The following is a 22227-nucleotide window of genomic DNA, read 5'->3' on the forward strand; positions in this document are numbered from 1 at the left end:
TTAAAAAAATTGATTGTTGAAAGCTTAAAACAATTTATTTCAAAATTTTAATCACATTTATTATTGGCCATGGGATTGTTTTATTCATCGTGCCACCTTGATGACCTGACTAACAATGCAATATAGCAAAGGCATGTGCAATTGTCACATTAAGTACATCTGGCGTGCATAAATAATGTGCTTTTTAAGTGCTGATGGTGGAAGAGATGCAGTTTATCTTGTCATTCTAAGTCAATCTGTGTTGGAGGCAAAAGAGAAACTACAAAGGAATTTTAGCTTTTTATTAATAAAGTGTCAAGCATACAAAAATCAGTACAAAAATGTAGAATGTATTCGTACGTTCTCAAAAGAAATATTTACAAATGTTAGCGATAGAGTCGAGTGAAATTTTTTAATATTCTGGTGCTGGTGATCTATTTATGTACATGGTGGCTTTATTATCAGATGCCATTGCTTGAGTCTACAAGGTTGTAGTTCAGTTGAGGGGTTCAGCACTTTGCATACCAATCAAACTCAACTGAGCCACCGCTTTCAATCTTCCAGCATCCAATAAAATGTGAATTGTAGAATCAATGATCATCTGGAATTACAGGGAACCTACCCTGCCAAGGAATTAACTTATTTCCCAATTAAAATATGTTCCTTCACATAATCTGCCTGCAAATGTGACCTTTGCTCACACTGAAACTCCAGAATCTTGCAGTCACTAGTGTGTTGGCTTAGGTGGGATATCTTTTTCTCTTTGATTTCTCTGCTTATTCTACACCTCCTGAAGGTAATGACTCAGGCTGGGGTACAGTTCTGGGGTGTTGACCAACCCTTCAATATCTCCTCTAAGTTGCTATTTTTCCTGCATCAGCCCGGCCAGTGAGCATCAGCAGGTGATTTGGCCACACGGGTAATCGGGTTGAGCCCAAAGCTCCACACATGTGCACCTCCAAGAACTCTAACTGAATCCTTTTCCTCCTTTGTCCAGTGAGGCCGGGGCAAATTGTAATGTCCACATCCCAACCATTGCCAAGACAGAGAAGGGAACAAACCTGGGACCTCCTGTTCCATAAACTCCAGCCCCATTTAGGGTAATGCTGTAATTATTTAAAATCTGTATTTGCAAGGGCTGTGATTCTCCACAAGAGTTCTTTAGCTTAGTTGAGCTAACAAGGGAAGAGATGCGACATTGGCGTTCAGGTTCTCTTCCCCCAGCCTCTTGTACACTTCCTAGAGCCTGGTTACTGAGCATTAGAGACCTACGGGTATATTGGTCTCATTCACAAATGCTATGGTGGCGGGTGCCTTAAAGAGTAGAAGTGGACAAAATCTCCAGGGATGCACCTTTATAAAACATGTCACAGTAGTGCAGGTGGTTGGTTTGTTCCTCCGGTATTGGACAGAGTGAGATTCTCATTTGAGGAGGGGAACAAATCCTTGAAAAATGTATAAAATGACAAGTTTAAAAACAAAAATATCAAATGTACAAAATAAGCAACGGAAATGGAGTTTTCACACTTTTGTGGAGTAAAACAGATTTTTCTGGTGTACTGGGATAGTTCTTTTCCTACCAGCAAATGCCAGTTTAATAGTTGTGAAGAAACTGTGTAGATATTGTTGAAATGTTATATTTTTCCTCCACCCACACAAACAGAAGGTTGCGAAATGTTCCTATTATTGTGCTTTCTTTAAATTTCAGCAGGAGTCATGCATCCTGCTACTCCATAATTAGGTTGCTGTACAAACTTATTGCACCACCCATCTCTACTGTGGGCCTTTGGATGTCCAGATTCAGAGCTAACAGTTCATTCAAAACTGATTGCTACAGCCAGCGGTACAAGGAAAGCTGCCACAGTTTTGATTAAGTTTTAATGGGAACTGAATTTTGATTTTTGGGTCGACCACATATCCGCTCCATCACCTAGGCTGCCTACTTCCACCTCCATGACATCGCCCGAATCCGACCCTGCCTAGGCTCACCTGCTGCTGAAACCATCATCCCCCATGCCTTTGTTACCTCCTAGACTTGACTCTTCCAATGTTCTCCTGGCCAGCCTCCCACATTCCATAAACTTTGCTGCCCTTAACATTCACCTATCGCTCAGGGTGCTTGTTGACCTACACTGCCTCACGGTCCGACATTGGCTCAATTTTAAAATCCTCATCTGTGTTCTCCTCCCTATCTCTGTAGCCTCCTCCAGCCCTACAAGCTTTCGAGATTGCTGCACTCCTCCAATTCTGGCATCTTGCGCATCCCCGATTTTAATCGCTCCACCATTGGTGGCTGTGCTTTCAGCTGCCAGCATTAGCGGCTCTACCTTCAGTTGCCTAGGCCTGAAGCGCTGGAATTCCCTCCCTAAACTTCTCCGCCTCTTTACCTCTCTCCTCCCCTAAGATGCTCCTTAATACCTACCTCTTTGGCCCAGCTTTTAGTCATCTGTCCTGATAGCACCTATGGCTCGGTGTCAAAATAATTTATTGATAATGCTCGTTAAGTGCTTTGGGACATTTTGCTATGCTAAAGGTGCTATATAAATGCAAGTTGTTGATATAAAACTTGCTTATAACAAAATACAAACCATTGTTTTGATGGCATAATTCTTTCACTAAAATGAGCGTAATATAGTTTGAGACGGTCAAAATCTGTTAACGCTGCAGAAGTAGTTTAGTTATTCATTTAACTTTCTCCCTGAATCTCTCAAATGAAAATTGAAATCGAAAACAATACCACATGTAGACTGAATCAGAACGAGTCTAGCACAAGGTAATGTGCAGCTTTTCTTGTACTGCTGGCTGCAGCAAATTATTTTGAATAAACTTAGCTGTGAATTTGGGACTGGTGCTAAACTGGCCATTTAAGGCCCACAGTGGAGGAGGTGATGTAGTATGTCGGTACACCAACATGTTTGTCCTGGAGTGGCAGGATGCCACACCGTGAATTTCCCTCATCTTAGCTGCGTCCAGTAGCCGTTCAGCACTGATTGCGAAGGTCTTTTTGCATACGGTGAAAAATGATCCCCACCAACATGATCAGTGATGTGCTCACTGACCTAGCACTGATTATATTACAATGGCATTTTCTTTCTTCTTGTAAAACAATTTGCAGTTGTCGTCACCTCTTTAAGAGCACATTAAACGAGCAGCTCAAAAAGGGTTGAATCAAAACAGCTGTAGTCTTAACATTACTTGGGCTTTGTATAGGAGGGGGGATGGGGGGAATTAGACAGTATCCTACTTCCAATTGCTATCCAGTGGCTGCTGCAAAGTATATGAATGTCAAAAAGATTAGGATTAAGCTCCACCCTCCAGTCAAATAGTTCACCAGCACTTGCCATCTAGTCTAGCGCATCAAGCATAGCTACTTGAGCAAGGTAACAGAGCTGTCTGTTCCTATAGAACCACACCTCAGCGAGAGCCTCTGCCTGCAGGAAAGGAGGAAAAAAATGGGAGGAAGAGGCAGCCTATTTTATTTGTAACCAAGGTTGGGATCATTCTTCAATTCTCCTCTTCGCTTGCGGCAGCAAATGGCAATGGCTGCAGCACCCTTCCCCTTTCCTGAACAGATTACCACACAGGTATTGTCCACAGCGTATGCTCCATGAGTGTGAGAACCATGGGAATATGCATTGCACCCAGTCAGTGTCCAGCCTTCATCACATGATGCAATCACCTGGAAATTAAAACACAGGTCAGCAAAACCACAAACCATTTAACTCAATCAACGTAGACAATGGACATCTTGCAACCTCCTGCTCGAGGGAATCAACTGCCTTAGGTGCAGAGTCCTATTTCAAGTGGGCCAATGGAAATAATGTGATCGGGCTAAGCCAAACCTCACTGGGTTGCAGCAAGTGTCTCTCCTTAAAGGGTTGGCACTATTAAAATTACAGGATGGCCCACCCAAACTAGTATAAACCTAATAAAATTAAATCAAAACAAAAAGTTACCATGTTCTATTTAAAGCTAGGTCAATGGGAACAGTAGGACTGTACCGTGGACCCTGTAGAGGCAGTATTGGTAAAAGTAGTGCTTAATCCAATTTTTCAGCACTGACTCAAGATTTCCTACTTCCCAAAAACTGGCTTAGCTTGAGCAATATCAGTGATACATTAACATCAACCTTCAATTGTGCCACTGCACCTGACTCAATTTGCTAACTGAATAAATAGTGAGATAAATTTCCTGATGGTCAAACCTTCACAGTAGATGATCATATGGTAGGTGCAAACTTCAGACAGAAATTTAATACTTGTTATATTTACAATATTATGCAAAAAAGCAATAAAAAAGGATTGATGTATTTTTGAAAACAAACTCCTTGACCATGGCATGTTTGGACCATGAATGCAGCATGGTCCTTTGCAATTCCCAACAGAAAGGGAATGATATAAAATTCAGATTCACAGCAAAACTTCTATTGATTGGAAATAATTGGTAATATATTACTTGTATTGATTCTGAAGGGCAGCATTTAGGCAGATTTAAGGAAAGTACCGGGACGTGTAAAATGTGGAACGCTGCCACATCTATCTCAGAAAATCAACGGTTAATGTTTGGTGAAAGTGAGGCCTCTTACTTACTGGCCTGGTAACTCCACTTGGGTTTTTTTTCCCCAATGAATCCATCTGACAGCATTTAGAAAATGATTACTAGTGAAGAGTTATTGTTACTCTGCGAGCGCAAACCTTCAAAATCCATGTTAGAAGTTATAGTTTTCCTGCAGCAAAACTAATTTTAACACGGCTATACATGAATCCCGCCCCAACCGCGGTTTTGCCATACGCGGATTTCAAGTATACACTGTTTCCTCTGTGACAACTTTTGCCAACCACGGCAGTGAATTTTGCGTATACGCGGTTTTAAATTTAAGATTAACGTAAATAACATGATTTTATTGCTTTTATATTCTTTTGTGTTATTTGAACATTTATACTGTATTTGCCAACCGCGGTTTTACTAACCACGGTGGTTTTCAGGGATGTATCCCCCGCGGTTGGGGAGGGATTACTGTATTTGCAATCTTCAAGATTTGCCCATTGCCCTTTTCAGTCATCTCACATTGAGAATGTGGCCATCCCTTAAATGGCCCTACAAGTCTGACTTTTTTAAAAATCATGCAATATTTAGAATATAATTTCACCTTTTCTGTGAAGCCGGTGGAGCTCTGTTCCTTCACTTCACACTCGAGGCTTGGTGCTTGGCAACAGGTAGCATGCGAGGTCATCTCGGTTTGCCCTGCACACTGCTTGTTTGCTCGAGGCATCATTGCATCACTGAACTTTGCAGAGGAGTGTGAGCTGCAGCCTGCAAAGAATGGAAGTTTTATTTATTTCCTTCTGAACCGTTCGGGTTTTCTTAATCCACACTCTGTCCCTGTTACAGGAAGGAGGTTGAATGGAATCTGCAACCACTGTTTTTACTGGCTTGAAGCAGTTGTTATAAGCAGGGCTGTACATTTCGCATCTATTTTCAGATCTCTGAAGCTGTGCAATGTGTGTGATGTATTTCACAGAGGTGCGCTATATAGACCGTGGAGTCCCCACACTTATGAAATACATGGGTCCTGGTCCTCCCACTACCTACAACTTTGCAGAGCTTCAGTAACTCTGAGGGGGGAAATTGCCATCCATGCAAAATGTACAGGTCAATAGATAAGTGGTCTCTGGTATGATTCATGTTGCTGGATGGTCCCTTACATTCTTTACCCTCCATGTTTTTCACATTATCTTCTATCTTCTTCCCCCTCCCACATGTTGTTCTATAACTCACTACCAGGAGGCGTGCCAGATTTTCTAATCTGCCACTAACTGATTGTCTCTCTCTGCTGAGAAAGAATTGTGCTCTCCTTTCTCTTCCTTGCTATTCCTCAGATTTCAAAGCTTGTCACTGGGACAATTTCAGGTGCTGGAAAGATCTTCAAAATACCGGTGCGATATACTACACGCAACCTATACTCAAGTTGCATTTAATACAAGGTTCACCATTGTCCTAGGCTTTAAAATGCAATATCTAAAGACAAGTTTACAATAAATCATGAAGTTCTACACCCTATCTCTTGAAAAATTACTGACCTTTTTTTTAAAAACAGACAATTGGGTCTCCTAATATATGCTCAAATCTAATTTATCTAACATCAGTCCCATCATTATATGACCAATTTCCCCTCTTATTTTCCCCACTTTAACTCCCGCCTCCAACCATCTGCTGAAGGCAGCAACATAGGACATGGTCTGATAGAGGCCAGGGTTCCAATGGGCTGCAAATGAACTTGGACAGTGAGCATTCACAGGTGTTCAACCAGGGTGACCAAAGCGAAACCCAATCCTGGGCTGGACATCCACACACCTGCCCTTTCAGCGGGGGTCACTGAATAGGAATTGGAAGCAGGAACCCTGGCAATGAGTTTCTGGGGTCTGTAGAAGCTGAGCTGCCATCACTGCAACTGCTGCCATTGCCTCAGTACAGAATAAGAGATGCACCTGGAACCTGCACCCCATATGGCGCAATTATCCACTCAAAGCTTCTTGACATCGAGATAAGAACTGGCAAAACTTACTTGATGAGAGTAGACTATTTGGAAGCTCATCCAATGCTAAGATTTGAGCTTGGAACTCTGGATTTAGGGGCTCTGACATTCTGTCACTGCCAGACAGCCTATGCCTATTAAAATGTTCTGATGACATTTTCAGCACATCTCTTACCAGTGAGAACATAATCCTTATTGGGACAGCCTGCCATTTGTGTAGTGCCATCATCAGCCACTGAGCTGGTATTAACGAGACATTCAGCTCTTGGCCAAGTGCAGCACCTGGCGATTGCATAAACTCCCTGACTGCCAAAGGCATTGTGAGCTACACATTTCTTCATGCCTTGGTTTTCCTAGGATACAAATATTAAAAAGAGAATGAGATAAAAATGTAATGACCAGGGCAATGTAAAGGTGCCATTTGCAAATGTTGTAAAAATATTTTTAATCTTGAGTTTAACAAAAAGAAGGAAAACTGCAGTTTGTGTTGCACCATGCATTTGCCATGACAACAAACATGATAGTAGCATGAGAAGTGATCATGCTTGAAAACTCCAATATGGTGGTACTGTTCCCTTTCAAAGCCTTTTTGCTCAGTGTGCCTTTATAAAAACCCAGAGCAGGCATCCTTCTGCTAAAAAGAACACGTCAACTGCAGATTATACCCATCCAACGTAAGACTTTACCCCTAATTTAATTATGTTCCTCCACTCTTAATCTATTTGTACCATTGGAAGCATTCCCCTCAAAATAATTCCTACAGTAAATTCTAGTACTCAGACTAAATACTCCAGTAGCTGTAAGGTTATGTAATACAGTATCAATTGAGCATGAGGCACCAAGAGGAAGTATCAGAACATCAAGGTTCATAGCTGCAGAATTTCTGTCCTCCCACCTTTCCTAATGGATAAAGTGGATGATTTTCAGGCAGCGCACAGGTGTCATGTTGGAGACTGTCTTATTGGGAAGGTGGATTGGAGAATTGGGTGTGGAAGCCAAGTCATACAATGCCTTGCCCTCCCAATCTTCTGCTCACTAAAATTAAATCACTGGAAAATCCAAAGCGCCATAAATCACACCCAATTCTCGGAATCTGCACTCTGATTAAATGATGCTCCATGCCAAGAGCAATTTACTCCGATTTTTTTTTTATAAAAGGGAAGATGTTGCCTTTGTCATTTTTCCAGACACTTTACCACATCCATATACAGATAAATGACAATGCCTTGTCTAATTTCTCTCTCCCCATCCTTTCAACAATGCATTTTGATTTCCTCTCCTGTCACAGATTTGTGAACAGTCCTGCCCTTCCTAGCAGATCTCTTGATCTTGTTCTGGCTGTAACACTCTAATCTCTTTTGCCCTCAATTTCCTCATGAGCCTTTACAAATATCGCTCCTTCCCTCTACTGTTTCAATTTAATTGTGGTCTTAATCTATTTGGACCATTATAAACATTCTCCATCTCTTACCTCTATGTGTTCACCCCTTCTCTTTCCATTCTTTGAAAAACTCGAACAGCTGAACATTTCCTCATTCTCGTTGCAGTGCGCTATAGCTTTGGCTGAGCGTGCGAACCCCGACCTCTTCGACCACACTGTCCGGCACAACAGCTGGTTCTCTGTGGAAAGATGATATATAACGATAGAAGTTTAACCACCTCACATTTTCCCCTTCCCCTTTCACAATGACTTAGGTGTGACCGAGAAATGTTTGCAGGAAGTAACGATATATGCTATATACATAGGCCCGGAATTTGCTGGGAAATGTTGGCGCAAGAGTGGAGCTGCGCTGTTTTTTCCCCCCCAAGAAAATATACATGCAAGTGACTTATGCTGGATTTACGCCAAAACATCGCGAATTTCCTTGATCGTTTGCGTTACTCCTGAGTTCCATCCACCAAAACCCTAATTACCTGATTAGCATAGCTCCAGCCCCAGAATCATCTTACCTGGCACCAGCCCACAGATCACCAAATTCAGTAAATTCAGCAGGATCTGAGCTCTGAACCTCCGGATTGCTTGTCCAATATCATAACCATGAGGCTACCACACCCATGTGTCAATTATATATTAAAAGTTTTGCCCACCACACCTGTGTAAGTGTTACAAAATGCAGCAGGGCAAGACTTTTGATATTATTGACATGTATTTCTCTCTCCACCTCAATATCACAGTCTGAGCTGACAAAGAAACAATCTGATAAATGCTGAATGAGATTAGAAATTGCAACAGAATGATAGCAAAGCTGAGCTAAAAAAAAATGTTATGTTAAATGACTGGTTCGTGTTGTGTCTGTTCCTGCTTCGCTACAGTGCATGTGTTATATCCACTTTTGGCAGAAACTCGAGCCCAATTGCCAGAATAGCTTGCAGTAATAGATCGCTAACAAATACCTTTCAAGATTTTCCTTTTAAATTACAAAGCTATCTCGAATTCTATACTCATTGAGAAAAAGAAATTAGCTTTTTAATTTATTCATATAGATTACATTTGGGAATTTCACGACTGATTTCGTGCTAGCTGCTAACTTACCCATTAGTGCAGGTGAAGTCAATCGTGCAATTCTGTTGGGCGTGATGAGTCGTTGTTCCTCTGGGAACCACACGTCATTGATTGCATTCTTTGTGGAGTAATGAATTAGTCGCTGGCGCAATTCAGTTACAGTTATGTTGGGATCAGTATTAATTATCATCGCTGCAATGCCTGTCGAGGGTAAAGCAAGTCAAAAAACAATCTTGTAAACAACGACAAAAGAGATTATAATGACCCAAGTGTCCATTGGCTCGGGGAGGGCAGGAAGCAGTGCTTTAAGTGGTTAGGGTTTGGAATGCAGTGCTTGATAGGGTGGTGGATACAGATTCAATAGTAGCCAACAGAAAGGGAATTGGATAAATACTTGAAGGAGAATAAATACTTGAAGGAGAAAAAATTGCAGGGATAAGGGGGAAAGAGCAGAGGAGTGGAACTAACTGGATTAACAGCAGAAAATGCTGGAAATACTCAGCATCCGTGGAGAGAGAGCTTTGCAGAACACCTCCGTTCAGTCCGTAAGGGTGACCCTGAGCTTCCGGCCGCCTGTCACTTTAATTCTCCGCTTCACTCCCACTCTGATCTCTCTGTCCTCGGCCTATTACATTGTTCCAATGAAGCTCAACGTAAGCACGAGGAACAGCACCTCTTTCGATTGGGCACTTTACAGTCTTCCGGACTCAATATCGAGTTCAACAATTTCAGATAATAATCCCTGCCCCCATTTTTCATGCTGTATGATTTTGCCATTCCCATTTGCAACATTTTCACAGTATGTTCTTTCAATTCCTTCCTCCCCTCACACACCCCCCCCCCCCCCCCGGTCTCTGCACCTGCTTAATATCTGTTACATTTCCAGCTTTTTCCAGTTCTGATGAAGGGTCCCAGACCTGAAACGTTAACTCTGTTTCTCTCTCCACGGATGCTGCCTGGCCTGCTGAGTGTTTCCAGCATTTTCTGTTATTTCAGATTTCCAGCATCCGCAGTATTTTGCTATTGAACTAACTGGATTGCTCTTCGAAAGAGCCAGCGCAGACTCGACGGGCCGAATGGCCTCCTTCTGTGCTGCACTATGGCCTGTGCTCATGGTCTCAGTTGTATAGACGAACTGGGGTCAAAGTCATAGCCTCTGACAAGGGCACCCAGGCTTTCATCCAGATGACAAGCTGGGAGGTGTTACTGCTAACACCAAGATCAGAAGAGGCAAAGGCCAAAAGAACAGGAGTGATTCCCATACACACAGCTGGTTTATCTTCAGTAACCAAATGAGGAGCTGTATTAACAATTTAAGAATCTGTCACACTCGAGAAGGACCATTGCATTGAAGAAACACAGTTCAGAGGAGATGGTGAATAATAAGGAGGGGTAAAACTGTCCACACTATTTAATAACAGAAAGCCGCAGTAGCTCTGCACCTTTCCACAATAGCACAACTGAAATTGGCAACTTGCTTGGATCCTGGGAACTGTGAGCCAATCCCACCACCCCAAAATGCTGTGCCAATCCCTTTGGAGCACCAGCCTTTTGTGCCGATGCACTGCCCCCATCCTGCCGGTGTTGTTAAATCACATTATTACCACTCTGTACCTGCCACATGAGCTGCAGCCTGTGATGTCCCACTCTTTGAAGTGAAGCATGTGATGCAGTCGCTGGAAGCACTGATGATGTCATCACCAGGAGCAAAAAGGTCAACACAACGACCAAAGTTAGTTCCCATGGTTCCGGTGATGCTTGGCTGGTCGTTATAATTGGTGGCGCCAACAGTTATAACCTAAAGGTTTAGTGTGGAAAGTGAAGTGAAAACAAGCTGGTTACCAGATTTTTTTAAATTATATTTTATCCCATATTTTGTTTTGTTGTCTTTCTCCCCTTTTTAGGTTGCCCTGATGTGACACGTACACCCATTACCTGCAATGACCAAAGAGTCATATCAAATCCTGCCAAATCCAAAACAATCTGAACTGATCTCATTTGAATAGTTTTAGGGTCATAACCTGTTCTGAGCCTCACCCATGTTGTCACTTGGGCTCACCACAATGTACCACACTTCAGGCTGCGAGGGTAGACAAGGAACCTGCTCCCAGGCCTTCACTTCTAACACTCAACCAGCCATCAGGAGCAGCCCTGGCGTGTCTCACCTATCGACACACATTAGACTTCTAACCCCTATGTTACCAAACCTCCCTATAGCCAACAGCATCATCAATGCTGCTTCAGTGGCCGCGATTCTACTTACCTCGGAGGGTCTGTGGCGGGCGATGTCGGTGGCCGGTCCTGACCCCGCTGCTTTCTCTATCCCGGCCTCTGAAATTAATTTCCCTTGATGGGGCTTGTTAAGCCTGCCCAGCGCGTTTCCTGGCCAATTAGAGGAAGTGGGTCTGGGGACGTCATTTGATGACGTGTCATCAGCTGGTTCCCTTAAAGGGACCATGGCCAAATTTATTTTGACATTGGTGCTGTCAGTGTTCTACAGCATTGAGGTGCTGCAAACACTGACAATCACTGCACAGAGGTGCAGGGCTGCACCCAGGCTCTCCCATGACTCCCTCCATATGCTTATGGAGGGAGTCACAGCACGCAGGGAGGTCCTCTTCCCTTCCCATGGGCGGAAGAGACCTCTCCAGGAGATCAGCACAGCCTGGTTGCACATTGCAGAGGAGGGCACAAGCAGAGATGTCGTCAGGAGGACCTGGGTACAGTGCCACAAACGTTTCAATGGTCTTAAAATGTTAGTACAAAACCACACTCAACCTTATCCTGCTGTGCCTCTCATCACATCCCCATCCCTCTGCCTTCCCTACCATACTCCTGCAAATCCTTACTCACACCAACTTACCTTGCACCTCCACCCATCCCTCTCTATCTACATTATCACATCCCCATCTTACTAGCCACCCCTCACACTCACCCTCATCCTAGTGCAATCATACCAACTAACAACACACAAGGGTAGGCACTTGGATTTTTAAGCCAATGTTCATTTGAAGTTTCTGTTAACATTGAAACCTTTATTTTCAACACTTTGCATTCTTGGACAGATTTGTGTGCACCTTTGGAAGTGGTTTCGTGAGTTGAAGTGAATGGTGAGACATATCGGTACCCCCCGCAATGGTGAAAGGAATGGCTGGGGCATTGTAGGGATGCTTTATGGTGTTGGTGTGGGGTGGTGCCAACCTGGCGCATCATGTGGCAGTCAGGGAGTACAGCATCAAGTGAAGTAAATTTGGCCATGGTGAGGCCATCCCTGGCTGCAATGTGGTCAGGTGCTGATGTCCTGTCAGTATCAGTTGATTGCAGAGAAGGTTGATGTTGGTGCTGCTGGTGTGCCTGGTGATGCTGGTGTTGGGGCTGATCGTGGTGGTATTCTGAGGACCAAGGTGAGATAGTTTCAAGGGCACCCATGCTGATGGAATAGATGGCAGGTGAAATAGAGATGACAGAAGCGATCTGTCAATGGTGGGAGAGGTAATGAGGTCAGACTGGATGGAGACTTGTGCAAAGACTTGCAGCATCCTGAATCTGTAGTGGAAATACAGTTTAGAGAAGCAGGTGGTTAAGGGAACATGTCTCAATCAGTTGGGAGCTTTGACTTGACATTTGAAGCTGTCAACTCAACAGCTGATTCAATGGCCACTGAACTCCTGCCTCAGCTTCACAGATGAGGTCGAGGCACAGCGGGAAACTAGTGGGCGACCGGTCAAATCCAAAAAGCTGGGAAAAAACATTGGTAAGTGGCTGTAAACAAGCCAGTAATGATTTTAATTGCCTCCCCGCCGCTGCGTGTCGTGTCTGCTCAGCGCTGACAGACCGACATTTGGTAAAGGCGCATGGCAGCGGGGTCCCGACCCGTTGGGGGAAAAAAGACATTTTCCCACCCGACCCCCTGCAAAATCCAGCCCAGCCCAATAGAACGACAAACATACCTCTGGTTCTGAAGCAGGTGAATACAAGCAGGCATCATTCTTGTAATTCCCAGCAGCTGCAATTAATGCTACGCCTGTCCGTGTCAATAGTCTGCATGCTGCGTTCAGGGTCTGACTAAATCCCCCAACAAAGGGCAACAGCACAATTATAGGTCGGTAGGGCTGGGCAATCAGAGTATTCCTGATGAACTCTAATCCTGAAGAACAGAAACAGTGTCTTTAAAGGTCTGCTCAGGCTACTTGATTTAAAAGTTTCAGATGAAATAAATTCTTAAACAAAGGAGTCTGGGAGACCCATAATAAAAGGTGACCAAGCATAGGAGAAGCTGGAGATTTGCAACTGTAAAAAAATGACCAACGATATTATGAAACAAAAGTGGCCACATTTTCAGTTTTGAGCCTCTGGCAGGTTATTTTCTACATTAGATTATATAATTTACTTAATTACGAAAAAGACATCTGTAATGGAAGTGCAAATGTTATGCATGCTCCAACACGTGTGTAATGTTCATTGTCCAGTTTACTATCTCTGAAAGCTATTCATTCAAAAGCACGCTTTCATGCAGTATAATCAATGTCTATATTTTTTCATACAATATAGGTACTCCCAATCCTAAAAAAAACTCTGCATCATAGTACAGGAAACTCTTTGGTATCCGGCACCGACGGGACCGGGATGGTGTCGGTTGATTAAAAATTCCGGATGACGGAGAGGGTTATCTACCGAGGCTATTTTTAACAAACAAAAATAAAAAAATCAAGAAATGTGCAGTATACAGTAATTGGGTACTCACCTACAGAATGTTGTGTTAAATGGATGGTGGATGATGCTTGATTAAGTACAGTACTGCCAGTTGAGGGTAATTCATAACTCTTTAATTACTTAACAGTAAAACAAAACTTATACAGTAAACGACTGTATACAGCACGGGAGAGTCAGACTCCTGTTATTGAGGTGTTCGGACTTCAGACAGCGCTAAGAAGCCAAGTAGTGGCAGTTTGGAGAACTACCCCCACTGACTAACTCAGCCACCGCGGGGGACTCGGACTCGGCAACATTTCCGGTTATTGAGGTGTTGTTTTCGTAGTAAGAATTTTGCCGGTTAATAGAGAATTTCGGATATTTAGGTGCCGTTTAAATGAGAGTTTCCTGTAAAAATACTTTCACAAAATGCCCCCAAATTATAAAAGTACACGACAGCATGCTGCCACTTTAAACACTACAGTGGAGTCGTGATGACATGTTGGTCCATATTCAATTAAGTTACAAAAAATACAGCTTGCCAAGGCTTCAATGATCAATAAAAAAAAAAGGGAAAAAAGTGAAAAATCTAACATAATTTTAATAGCTCAGGTTATTTTTGAAAACTATTTTTACTTGTATCCTCATCTCTTGTTTTTCTAACCCCTCAGTTCCCCAACTCAATATTATACCCATTCAGGCTCCAATTATCGATGCCCCACTTGTTCTCTGTTTTATATTTTTGCACCCATCGCTTGATCACCCCCATGCTGTGCACCACATCCCAGCTAAGCTGCTGAACATGCAAACTACTTCTAGATCTGTGCAACTGTCGCACTGTAAACTGGACAATAAAAGATGTGCGAGAATGACCTGAAGTGGCTCACTCTCGTTTTCCTCCCTGCTCATAGCGAAGTGCCCACCTCCACTTAGCACCTCCTTAGCATAGCTAGCAATTCAATTTTGTTCCAATTTAAAGATGCTACTCACCAGCCAGTGCTCCACTTATAGCCCCCCTGCCCTGACAGTTGAGAATTCTCACAGTGCGGACATTTGCTCCTTTTGCTACTCCAGAGTCACGCCCACTCACTACTCCTGCAGTGTGCGTTCCATGGCTGTCACACTTATTAGCCTGGAGGAGCAAAAAAATCATAACAATTTGCATATTAGAAAAGATCAGCAAGAACTTGCCAGCGACGCCCACATCCCATAAACTAATAAAAAAAACTGCATGACACACTTTGTTACAGCTCTGTTATTACAAATGTGGGTTGCAATTAACTTCCAGCAAGTGAAGGTTTTCTCGGTTTGTTCTTTTCCCCCTCTCTGCGTCAGGGAATACTGCCACACATATGCAGGAAAATAATTTTGACTCTGGGAAAGTCTCCACACACATAAATAAACATGCCCAGTGTATGCCCTCAATGGTGCTTTTCAGATTTCAGTGGCATCAGTAGTGGTGTCTCTGGCGGTGTGTCTGTGAAGTAGGGTATTGAGGGTTGTCATACCTCTCCCATACCATGGATTGCTTTTTCTCCGAACACCAAACTACCCAGTTATCCAAAGAACTCAAGAACTTAACCTGTCAGTCAGTGAGATAAATAGAAGAAGCATTCAGTAGCAATGACATAATTGAGTACCTCCACGTTCCCCTCCAAGTCACACACCATCCTGACTTGGAAATATATCGTTGTTCCTTCATCGTCACTAGGTCAATATCCTGGAACTCCCTAATTAGCAGTACCTTCACCACACGGACTGCAGCAGTTCAAGAAGGCGGCTCACCACCACCTTCTCAAGGGCAACTAGGATGGGCAATAAATGCTGGCCTTGCTAGCGATACCCATATGCCAAGAATTACTTTTTTTAAGCTAGAATCCTAAAGGCGGTGCATTTTTTGAGGGCTTGCTCTGTAAATACAGGTACATTAGTGAATATTTTATTGTAGTCTTCTTGTGCACTTCAATGAACCCCTGACTGCCTCTTCTATTGTCAATATTTCAATATCCTAGTGACCTTTGGACCAAATCTTAATAAGGAATCAATTATCAAAGCAAACTGATGATCCAAATGTCAGGTCCCCTAATTCTCCACCCCAAATCTCCACCCTGATTTATTCAGATAAATCAATAATATACTGTATCCATCTAACAGGTGGAAATTTCCAAGCTATTTCTATCTCAGTGACAGTTGAATTACCTGGCGGTAGAATCGAGTGCCATCTTCCTCTGGGACACTCTCAAACTCTGTAACTAGGACTTTCCCTTCAATCTCTCGATGGTTGCTCTGCACACTAGTGTCAAGTAAGTAAACTTCCACCAGATCGCCATTATCTAGCAAAAACATAATTGAGAATAAGTAAGTCTTTAATGTTCCAATCAATTACAACTTACTGGGTGGAGGAGTGCAGCAAAACAACGCTTTTCCATCTATAATTGAAATGAGTTTAGATGTCCACATACTGGCACTACAGTGTCACTCACAGAAGCCAGGTCACTGGGTGGTGTGAGAAATGCAGTGCTACAGTGCAGGCTGTCCTGAGTTTGGAGTAAATTCACATTGTGGGAACAGAGCAGAGGGATCGTAACTCTGCATTGTGGGAGCCTTTGATGTTGACACTAGGCTCAAAGTGAAAAAATATTCCATTAACACCTTAATGAGTACAACAGAAACACCAAACAATAAAATATACAAAGAAGGAGTCAATATAATCTCATGATATGAAAAAGGGATGAGGCTTTTTTGAGAGCACATGCAGATATCGGTTATTTTTATCTATCTAATTACAAATTACTGAAACCTCTTTGAACATCAAGGTGTAAAAGGGACTCACTTGGAGGGCTGTAATTTTCCACTGTCTGCTCTGAAGGAACAATCCGATTTAGATTCCAGGGGATAGTCTGAGCAAACAAGGATGAGTCCTCTTCGATATATTCAATATGAGGTAATCTCAGAGCCTATGCAAAAGATTTCACAAAGTACACTTCTAGATACATGTTTGTTATACAGAGGTTAATTACACAAAAAAGACTTGCATTTATATAGTGCCTTTCAAAACCTCAGGACAAAAAGGATAGATCAGGGTACATTCTAAATGGTGAAAAGCTAAAAACGGTGAAGGTCCAAAGAGACTTGGGGGTCCAGGTACATAGATCATTAGAATGTCATGAACAGGTACAGAAAATAATCAACAAGGCTAATGGAATGCTGGCCTTTATATCTAGAGGACTAGAATACAAGGGGGTAGAAGTTATGCTGCAGCTATACAAAGCCCTGGTCAGACCACACCTGGGGTACTGTGCGTAGTTCTGGGCACCACACCGTAGGAAGGATGTATTGGCCTTGGAGGGAGCGCAGCGTAGGTTTACCAGAATGATACCTGGACTCCAAGGTTTTAAATTATGAGGAGAGATTACACAAACTAAGGTTGTATTCCCTGGAATTTAGAAGGTTAAGGGGTGATTTGATCGAAGTTTTCAGGATATTAAGGGGAACAGATAGGGTTGAGAGAGAAACTATTTCCACTGGTTGGGGATTCTAGGACTAGGGGGCAGAGTCTGAAAATTAGAGCCAGACCTTTCAGGAGTGAAATTAGGAAACACTTCTACACACAAAGGGTGGTAGAAGTTTGGAACTCTCTTCCGCAAACTGCAATTGATGCTAGATCAATTGTTAATTTTAAATCGGAGATTGATAGATTTTTGTTAACCAAAGGTATTAAGGGATATGGGCCAAAGGCGGGTATATGGAGTTAGGTCGCAGATCAGCCATGATCTCATTGAATGGCGGAGCAGGCTCGAGGGGCTAAGTGGCCTACTCCTGTTTCTATGTTCACATCTCCCTGCGATGGAAGACGGGGCCTCGGTATAACATCTAATCCGAAAGATGGCACATCCAACAGTGCAACACTCCCTCAGCACTGAACTGGAGTGTCAGCCATCGATTATGTGGTCAAGTCTATGGAGTGGGGCTTGAACCCATGACCTTCAGAGGCAAGAATGCTACCCACTGTGCCACAGCTGACTCCCAAGTAGCATGAAAGTACAGCAGGCCCTCACTTTAGATTAAAAGAATCTTTGCCTCTAGCCTTCAGTGATAGTTTCCAGGATAAATTCTTTGGACTGGAGCCTCGGCATTTCTGGCAGACTGGGGGACAGCAGAGGAAGCGAGAGCTTTGTTATAATATTCAAGTAATACGGAAGTGATGTAATAATGCCTCCCCTGCCTTTACACTGGATCCACACTGTTTCCAGAACCCACCCATATATAAAGTGGTGTCCAGGTTACTTGACTCTTGAGATGTATACTGAAGTAAATTTAAAGGCCCCAGTAAGGAGATTCATTCAACAGTTTTTAGGCCACATCTGTGTCATTTTTCTTCATTTTTTAAAAAAATGCTGGCACTTGGGTATTCATGAGTCTTTGTGCCAATTGTTGTTTTCCCCTGCACTATTACAGGTACTAATGGGTTTCTTAATGCGAATGCCCAGACCATAGGTGTTTGGGTGAACAGAAAGGACCAACAATGGGCTGGCAGGCAGGTCAAGCTCTACAAGAGGTGTTCTGTCCCCACCCACCAGATGGACTAGCCCAAGAAATCTGAGTGGTTTTAGTATATTACCATCAGCCAAGATTAAACATTTAGAACTGACTCACACCAACAGATATAACTTGGTCCCATTGCTCTCTCTCTCTTACACACATACATTTAACACACTCTCTCTCATATTTAACACGCCACCCCCTGGCTCACATTTAGCACAAGGCTGCCTCGAACTTTACCATGTCTAGCACGTCACTGCTCATTTTGATGACAAAGCCCCGGAAGACCTCATGGAAAACACGAAGAAGTTCTGTCATATAGCCATGCTTGGCTGCTTTAGTGCGGAGTCTGTGTATGGTGCGTTCTGTCTGGGATTTGTGAGTGTTTTCTTTCAGCACCACTATGTACTGGCCAGGCAACCTCCAAGCATCCTGGAAATACAATAAGAAAGATTTGTAGTTTAATCATCTTGAGATATGGGTTTTAACCTTATCTGTAAATCAGAACATTGATCAACCAGTCAGATTGCTTCATTCACTCAGTAAGTAGCTAGACCTAAATGTGTGCTTTCTCTAATTCATCAAACTGTCATTCAATAATGCTCAGTTAATTGGCTCCTGATTTAAGTTCACCGCCGCAAAGGAGATTTGACTACTAAAGGGTTTCATTGTATTAGTTAGAAGAAACTGTATCATCTTACAGAAATTACTCATACAACAACATACATTTATATAGCACCTTTAACATAGTAAAACATCCCAAAGCACTTCACAGGAGCATTATCAGGCAAAATCTGACACCAAGCCATATAAGGAGAGATGTTTTTCAATGTTTTTATTCATTCATTCACAGGATGTGAGTGTCGCGGGCAAGGCATCAAACTGTCATTCTGTAATGCCAGTCGCTCATTGCCCTTGAGAAGTTGGTCGTGACAACGGAATGGCTTGCTAGGCCATTTCAGAGTCAACCCTCCGAGAACTCTGAGCTCCTCCAATTCTGGCCTCTTGTGCATCCCGATTTTCATCGCCTCACCACTGGCAGTTGTGGCTTCAGCTGTCTAGGCCCTAAGCTCTGCAATTCCCTCCCTAAACCGCTCCTCTTTAAGATGCTCCTTAAGAGTCAACCACATTGCTGTGGGTCTGGAGTCACACATAGAGCTAGAGACTGGATAAGAGTGGCAGGTTTCTTTCCCTAAAAGGACATTAGTGAACCAGTTGGGTTTTTACGACAATCCGATAGTTTCATAGTCACTATTACTGACACTAGCTTTTTACTCCAGATTTATTTAACTTAATTCAATTTCACAAACTACCATGGTGGGTTTTGAATTTACATCTCTGCATTATTAGTCCAGGCTTCTGGCTTACTAATCCAGTAAAATAACCACACTGCTACTGTACCCTGATAACCAAAAGATGACCAAAAGCTTGGTCAAAGAGGAAGGTTCTAAGGAGAATCCTAAAGGAGGACAGGTTGAGGCACAGGCAGCTGGGAAACTATTTCCTCTGGTAGGGAATCCAGAACAAAGGAATGCAACCTTAAAATTCAGGAGTGAAATCAGGAAGCATTTTTTCACACAAAGGATAGTGGAAATCTGGAACTCTCTCCTCCCAAAACAACTGTGGTTGCTGAATTAATTGAAATATTCAAGGCTAAGATCGATAGGTTTGTTTCTGTAATTGTCCCACTACCACCCCATTTTGCTTTGCATCATCATCCCTTTTGTCATTTAATCTCTCCTGCCCTTCACCCTATCACAGACCTTGCCCTTTGTTCATTTCTACCCCCTCCCTTTTCCCTGGCTCTGTACTTGCTTAAAAGCTGTTAATCTCTAACACCTTCCAGTTCTGATGAAAGGTCATCGACCTGAATCGTTAACTCTGTTTTTCTGCCCACAGATGTTGCCTGACCTGCTGAGTGTTTCCAGTATTTTCTGTTTTTATTTTAGATTTCCAGCATCCGCAGTATTTTGCTTTTGGTCGATAAGATTATTTTGTTAGGCAGGGGCATCAAGGGATATGGATCGAAAACGGGTAAATAGAACTGAGGTAGAAATCAGCCATGATCTAATTGAATGGCGGAACAGGCTCAAGGGGCTGAATGGACTACTCCTGCTCCTATGAGCGGAGCTCAGTATCTCTGGTCCAGCCTAAAACACAGCAGGATATTCAGTACCTCTACTGATAGATCATACAGAAATGAAAAAAATATATACTGTAATCCGCCCCTCTATTCATTTCTCTAATCGCATTTGACAAATAGTCGTTTTTACAAACGCATTGAACATGCCTTTTTGAAAATATGGTACAGCAAGCCATTGAAAATAAGAACCAACCACAGCCTTGATTTTAAAAATCTTTTTAAATACTACCATTTATGTGCATTTTACCGTTTACTTCAATTGATTTGCAAGCTGCTTTTTTTTTGTCTCGAAATCTCACTGTGTGTAAAACTTTACTATTTTAAAGATTGCAAGTTGTGGATACTTTGTTCCTTTCCAGGGTCACAACTTGCATTCTTTAAAATAGTAACGTTTTACACAGTGAGATTTCGAGACCAAAAAAAAGCAGCTTGCAAATCAATTGAAGTAAACAGTAAAATGCACATAAATGATAGTATTTAAAAAGATTTTTTAAAATCAAGGTTCAAGGGACACGTTTCACAGTACGAAGTAGTTTACTGAGAGTAGAATTAGCTCAAAACAAAGCAGGGTGCTGACATCAAACACAAGGCATTGCTTACTGTGTTGGATCGGTGGAAGGGTGCGGGCTTGTTCTGGTTTTGGTTCCAAGTCTCAGTCTCAGAATCCTGAAGGAGGATCGCCTCATCGAAAGCGAAAACATCGATCGCCTCTTCCTCTTCAAACTCCGATGCGACGGAGAAAGATACAAAGCACAAGAGAATCAGTAACTTCGCCCAGAGTCTGAAGCCGCCCATGTCGGGCATGTCTTAAAGGGGCCGGTTAGGGTGAGGGAGAGGAGTCCGCAATCTCTCCCTTTTTCTGCGGCTTTGTTGATTGTGGTGGTGGTGGTGGTTCCTCTGGTGAACGGAGCAAACATGCTCAGTAAGTGGCTTCTGGCACATGTGGCGCTTTAAATACCTGTTCAGACAGGTGTGTGGTTGCCGCCCTGACATCACGAGGGTCCCTGGTCTGAGGATCACGCCACTGCTTTCACATCGGACCATCCATTCATATTAATCGTTACCTGACTGTGGAAAGCCCACAGCGATCAAATTACAAGCCAAGAGTAGAGAAAGACAGCCCCCTTTCCAATCTATGCTCAGCCAAACCCTTCCAACTGCAAGAAACCTTTACTACCGTGTTCTAACTCAAATACCATGTGCAACCAGTACAGTTTGAGCATCGCCGTATATACTTGCTGTCGCAGACCAGAGGGAGTGCTTTCAAACAATGCCTATAGTTACTGCATTAAATCAATGCCCATTCATTTAAAAGAATGGCTATTCTCTCTTGTATACATTATTTTGAGAGAATATAAAAGTATTTGTGTGAATTTAGTGTTCATTAAAGTGAGGTTTGCCAGTGCTTAGGAATAGAATCGTTTTTACACTCCCTGTTGGCTTTCGCCAAATCCAGGTTAGTTGTTGCATGGGAATGAAGATTTCTGTACACACCGACTGTCCCAACACTGTTCCTTGACCTCCAGCTTACTGCATCTGTTATAGCCTGGAGCTAGGGGATTTCCATCCTACCAGTTTGAGCTGGATTTAAAAATAAACAGGAACTATATGTGACAGGACAGTGTTCTAACTGACTATACAAGCCATTGGAATGAGAGTGCCTGAGAGGCTGCAATGAGGAGGGCAAAGATTTAACATATGCCCTACTGGTAAAACATACTATGGGGGAAAAACGATATAATTCCGACTTCTGCTGATCAGACCTAACACACAACCTTCCTATAGGGATCCTGCTAAATCCCAACATGAGCAAAGTTCTGGGTTTCTTCCTTA

General features: G+C 42.8%; 1 protein-coding gene across 1 annotated transcript; it reads right to left on the reverse strand.

Annotated features, from left to right (window-relative positions):
- Positions 1-267: 267 nt before the first annotated feature.
- pcsk9 (proprotein convertase subtilisin/kexin type 9) lies at positions 268-21452 on the reverse strand. Its single transcript, XM_085983154.1, has 12 exons — positions 20995-21452; positions 18492-18683; positions 16543-16666; positions 15909-16042; positions 14700-14841; positions 12968-13164; positions 10632-10815; positions 9048-9218; positions 7986-8134; positions 6690-6867; positions 5129-5292; positions 268-3658 (listed from the first exon to the last, which is right to left on the reverse strand). The coding sequence occupies exons 1-12, from the start codon at positions 21196-21198 to the stop codon at positions 3455-3457; spliced, it is 2043 nt and encodes a 680-aa protein (XP_085839280.1). The 5' UTR covers positions 21199-21452; the 3' UTR covers positions 268-3454.
- Positions 21453-22227: the final 775 nt, after the last annotated feature.

The sequence above is a fragment of the Somniosus microcephalus genome, chromosome 3 (genome assembly GCF_052327205.1).
Source record: "Somniosus microcephalus isolate GS21.2 chromosome 3, FLI_Smic_1.0, whole genome shotgun sequence".
NCBI lineage: Eukaryota > Metazoa > Chordata > Chondrichthyes > Squaliformes > Somniosidae > Somniosus > Somniosus microcephalus.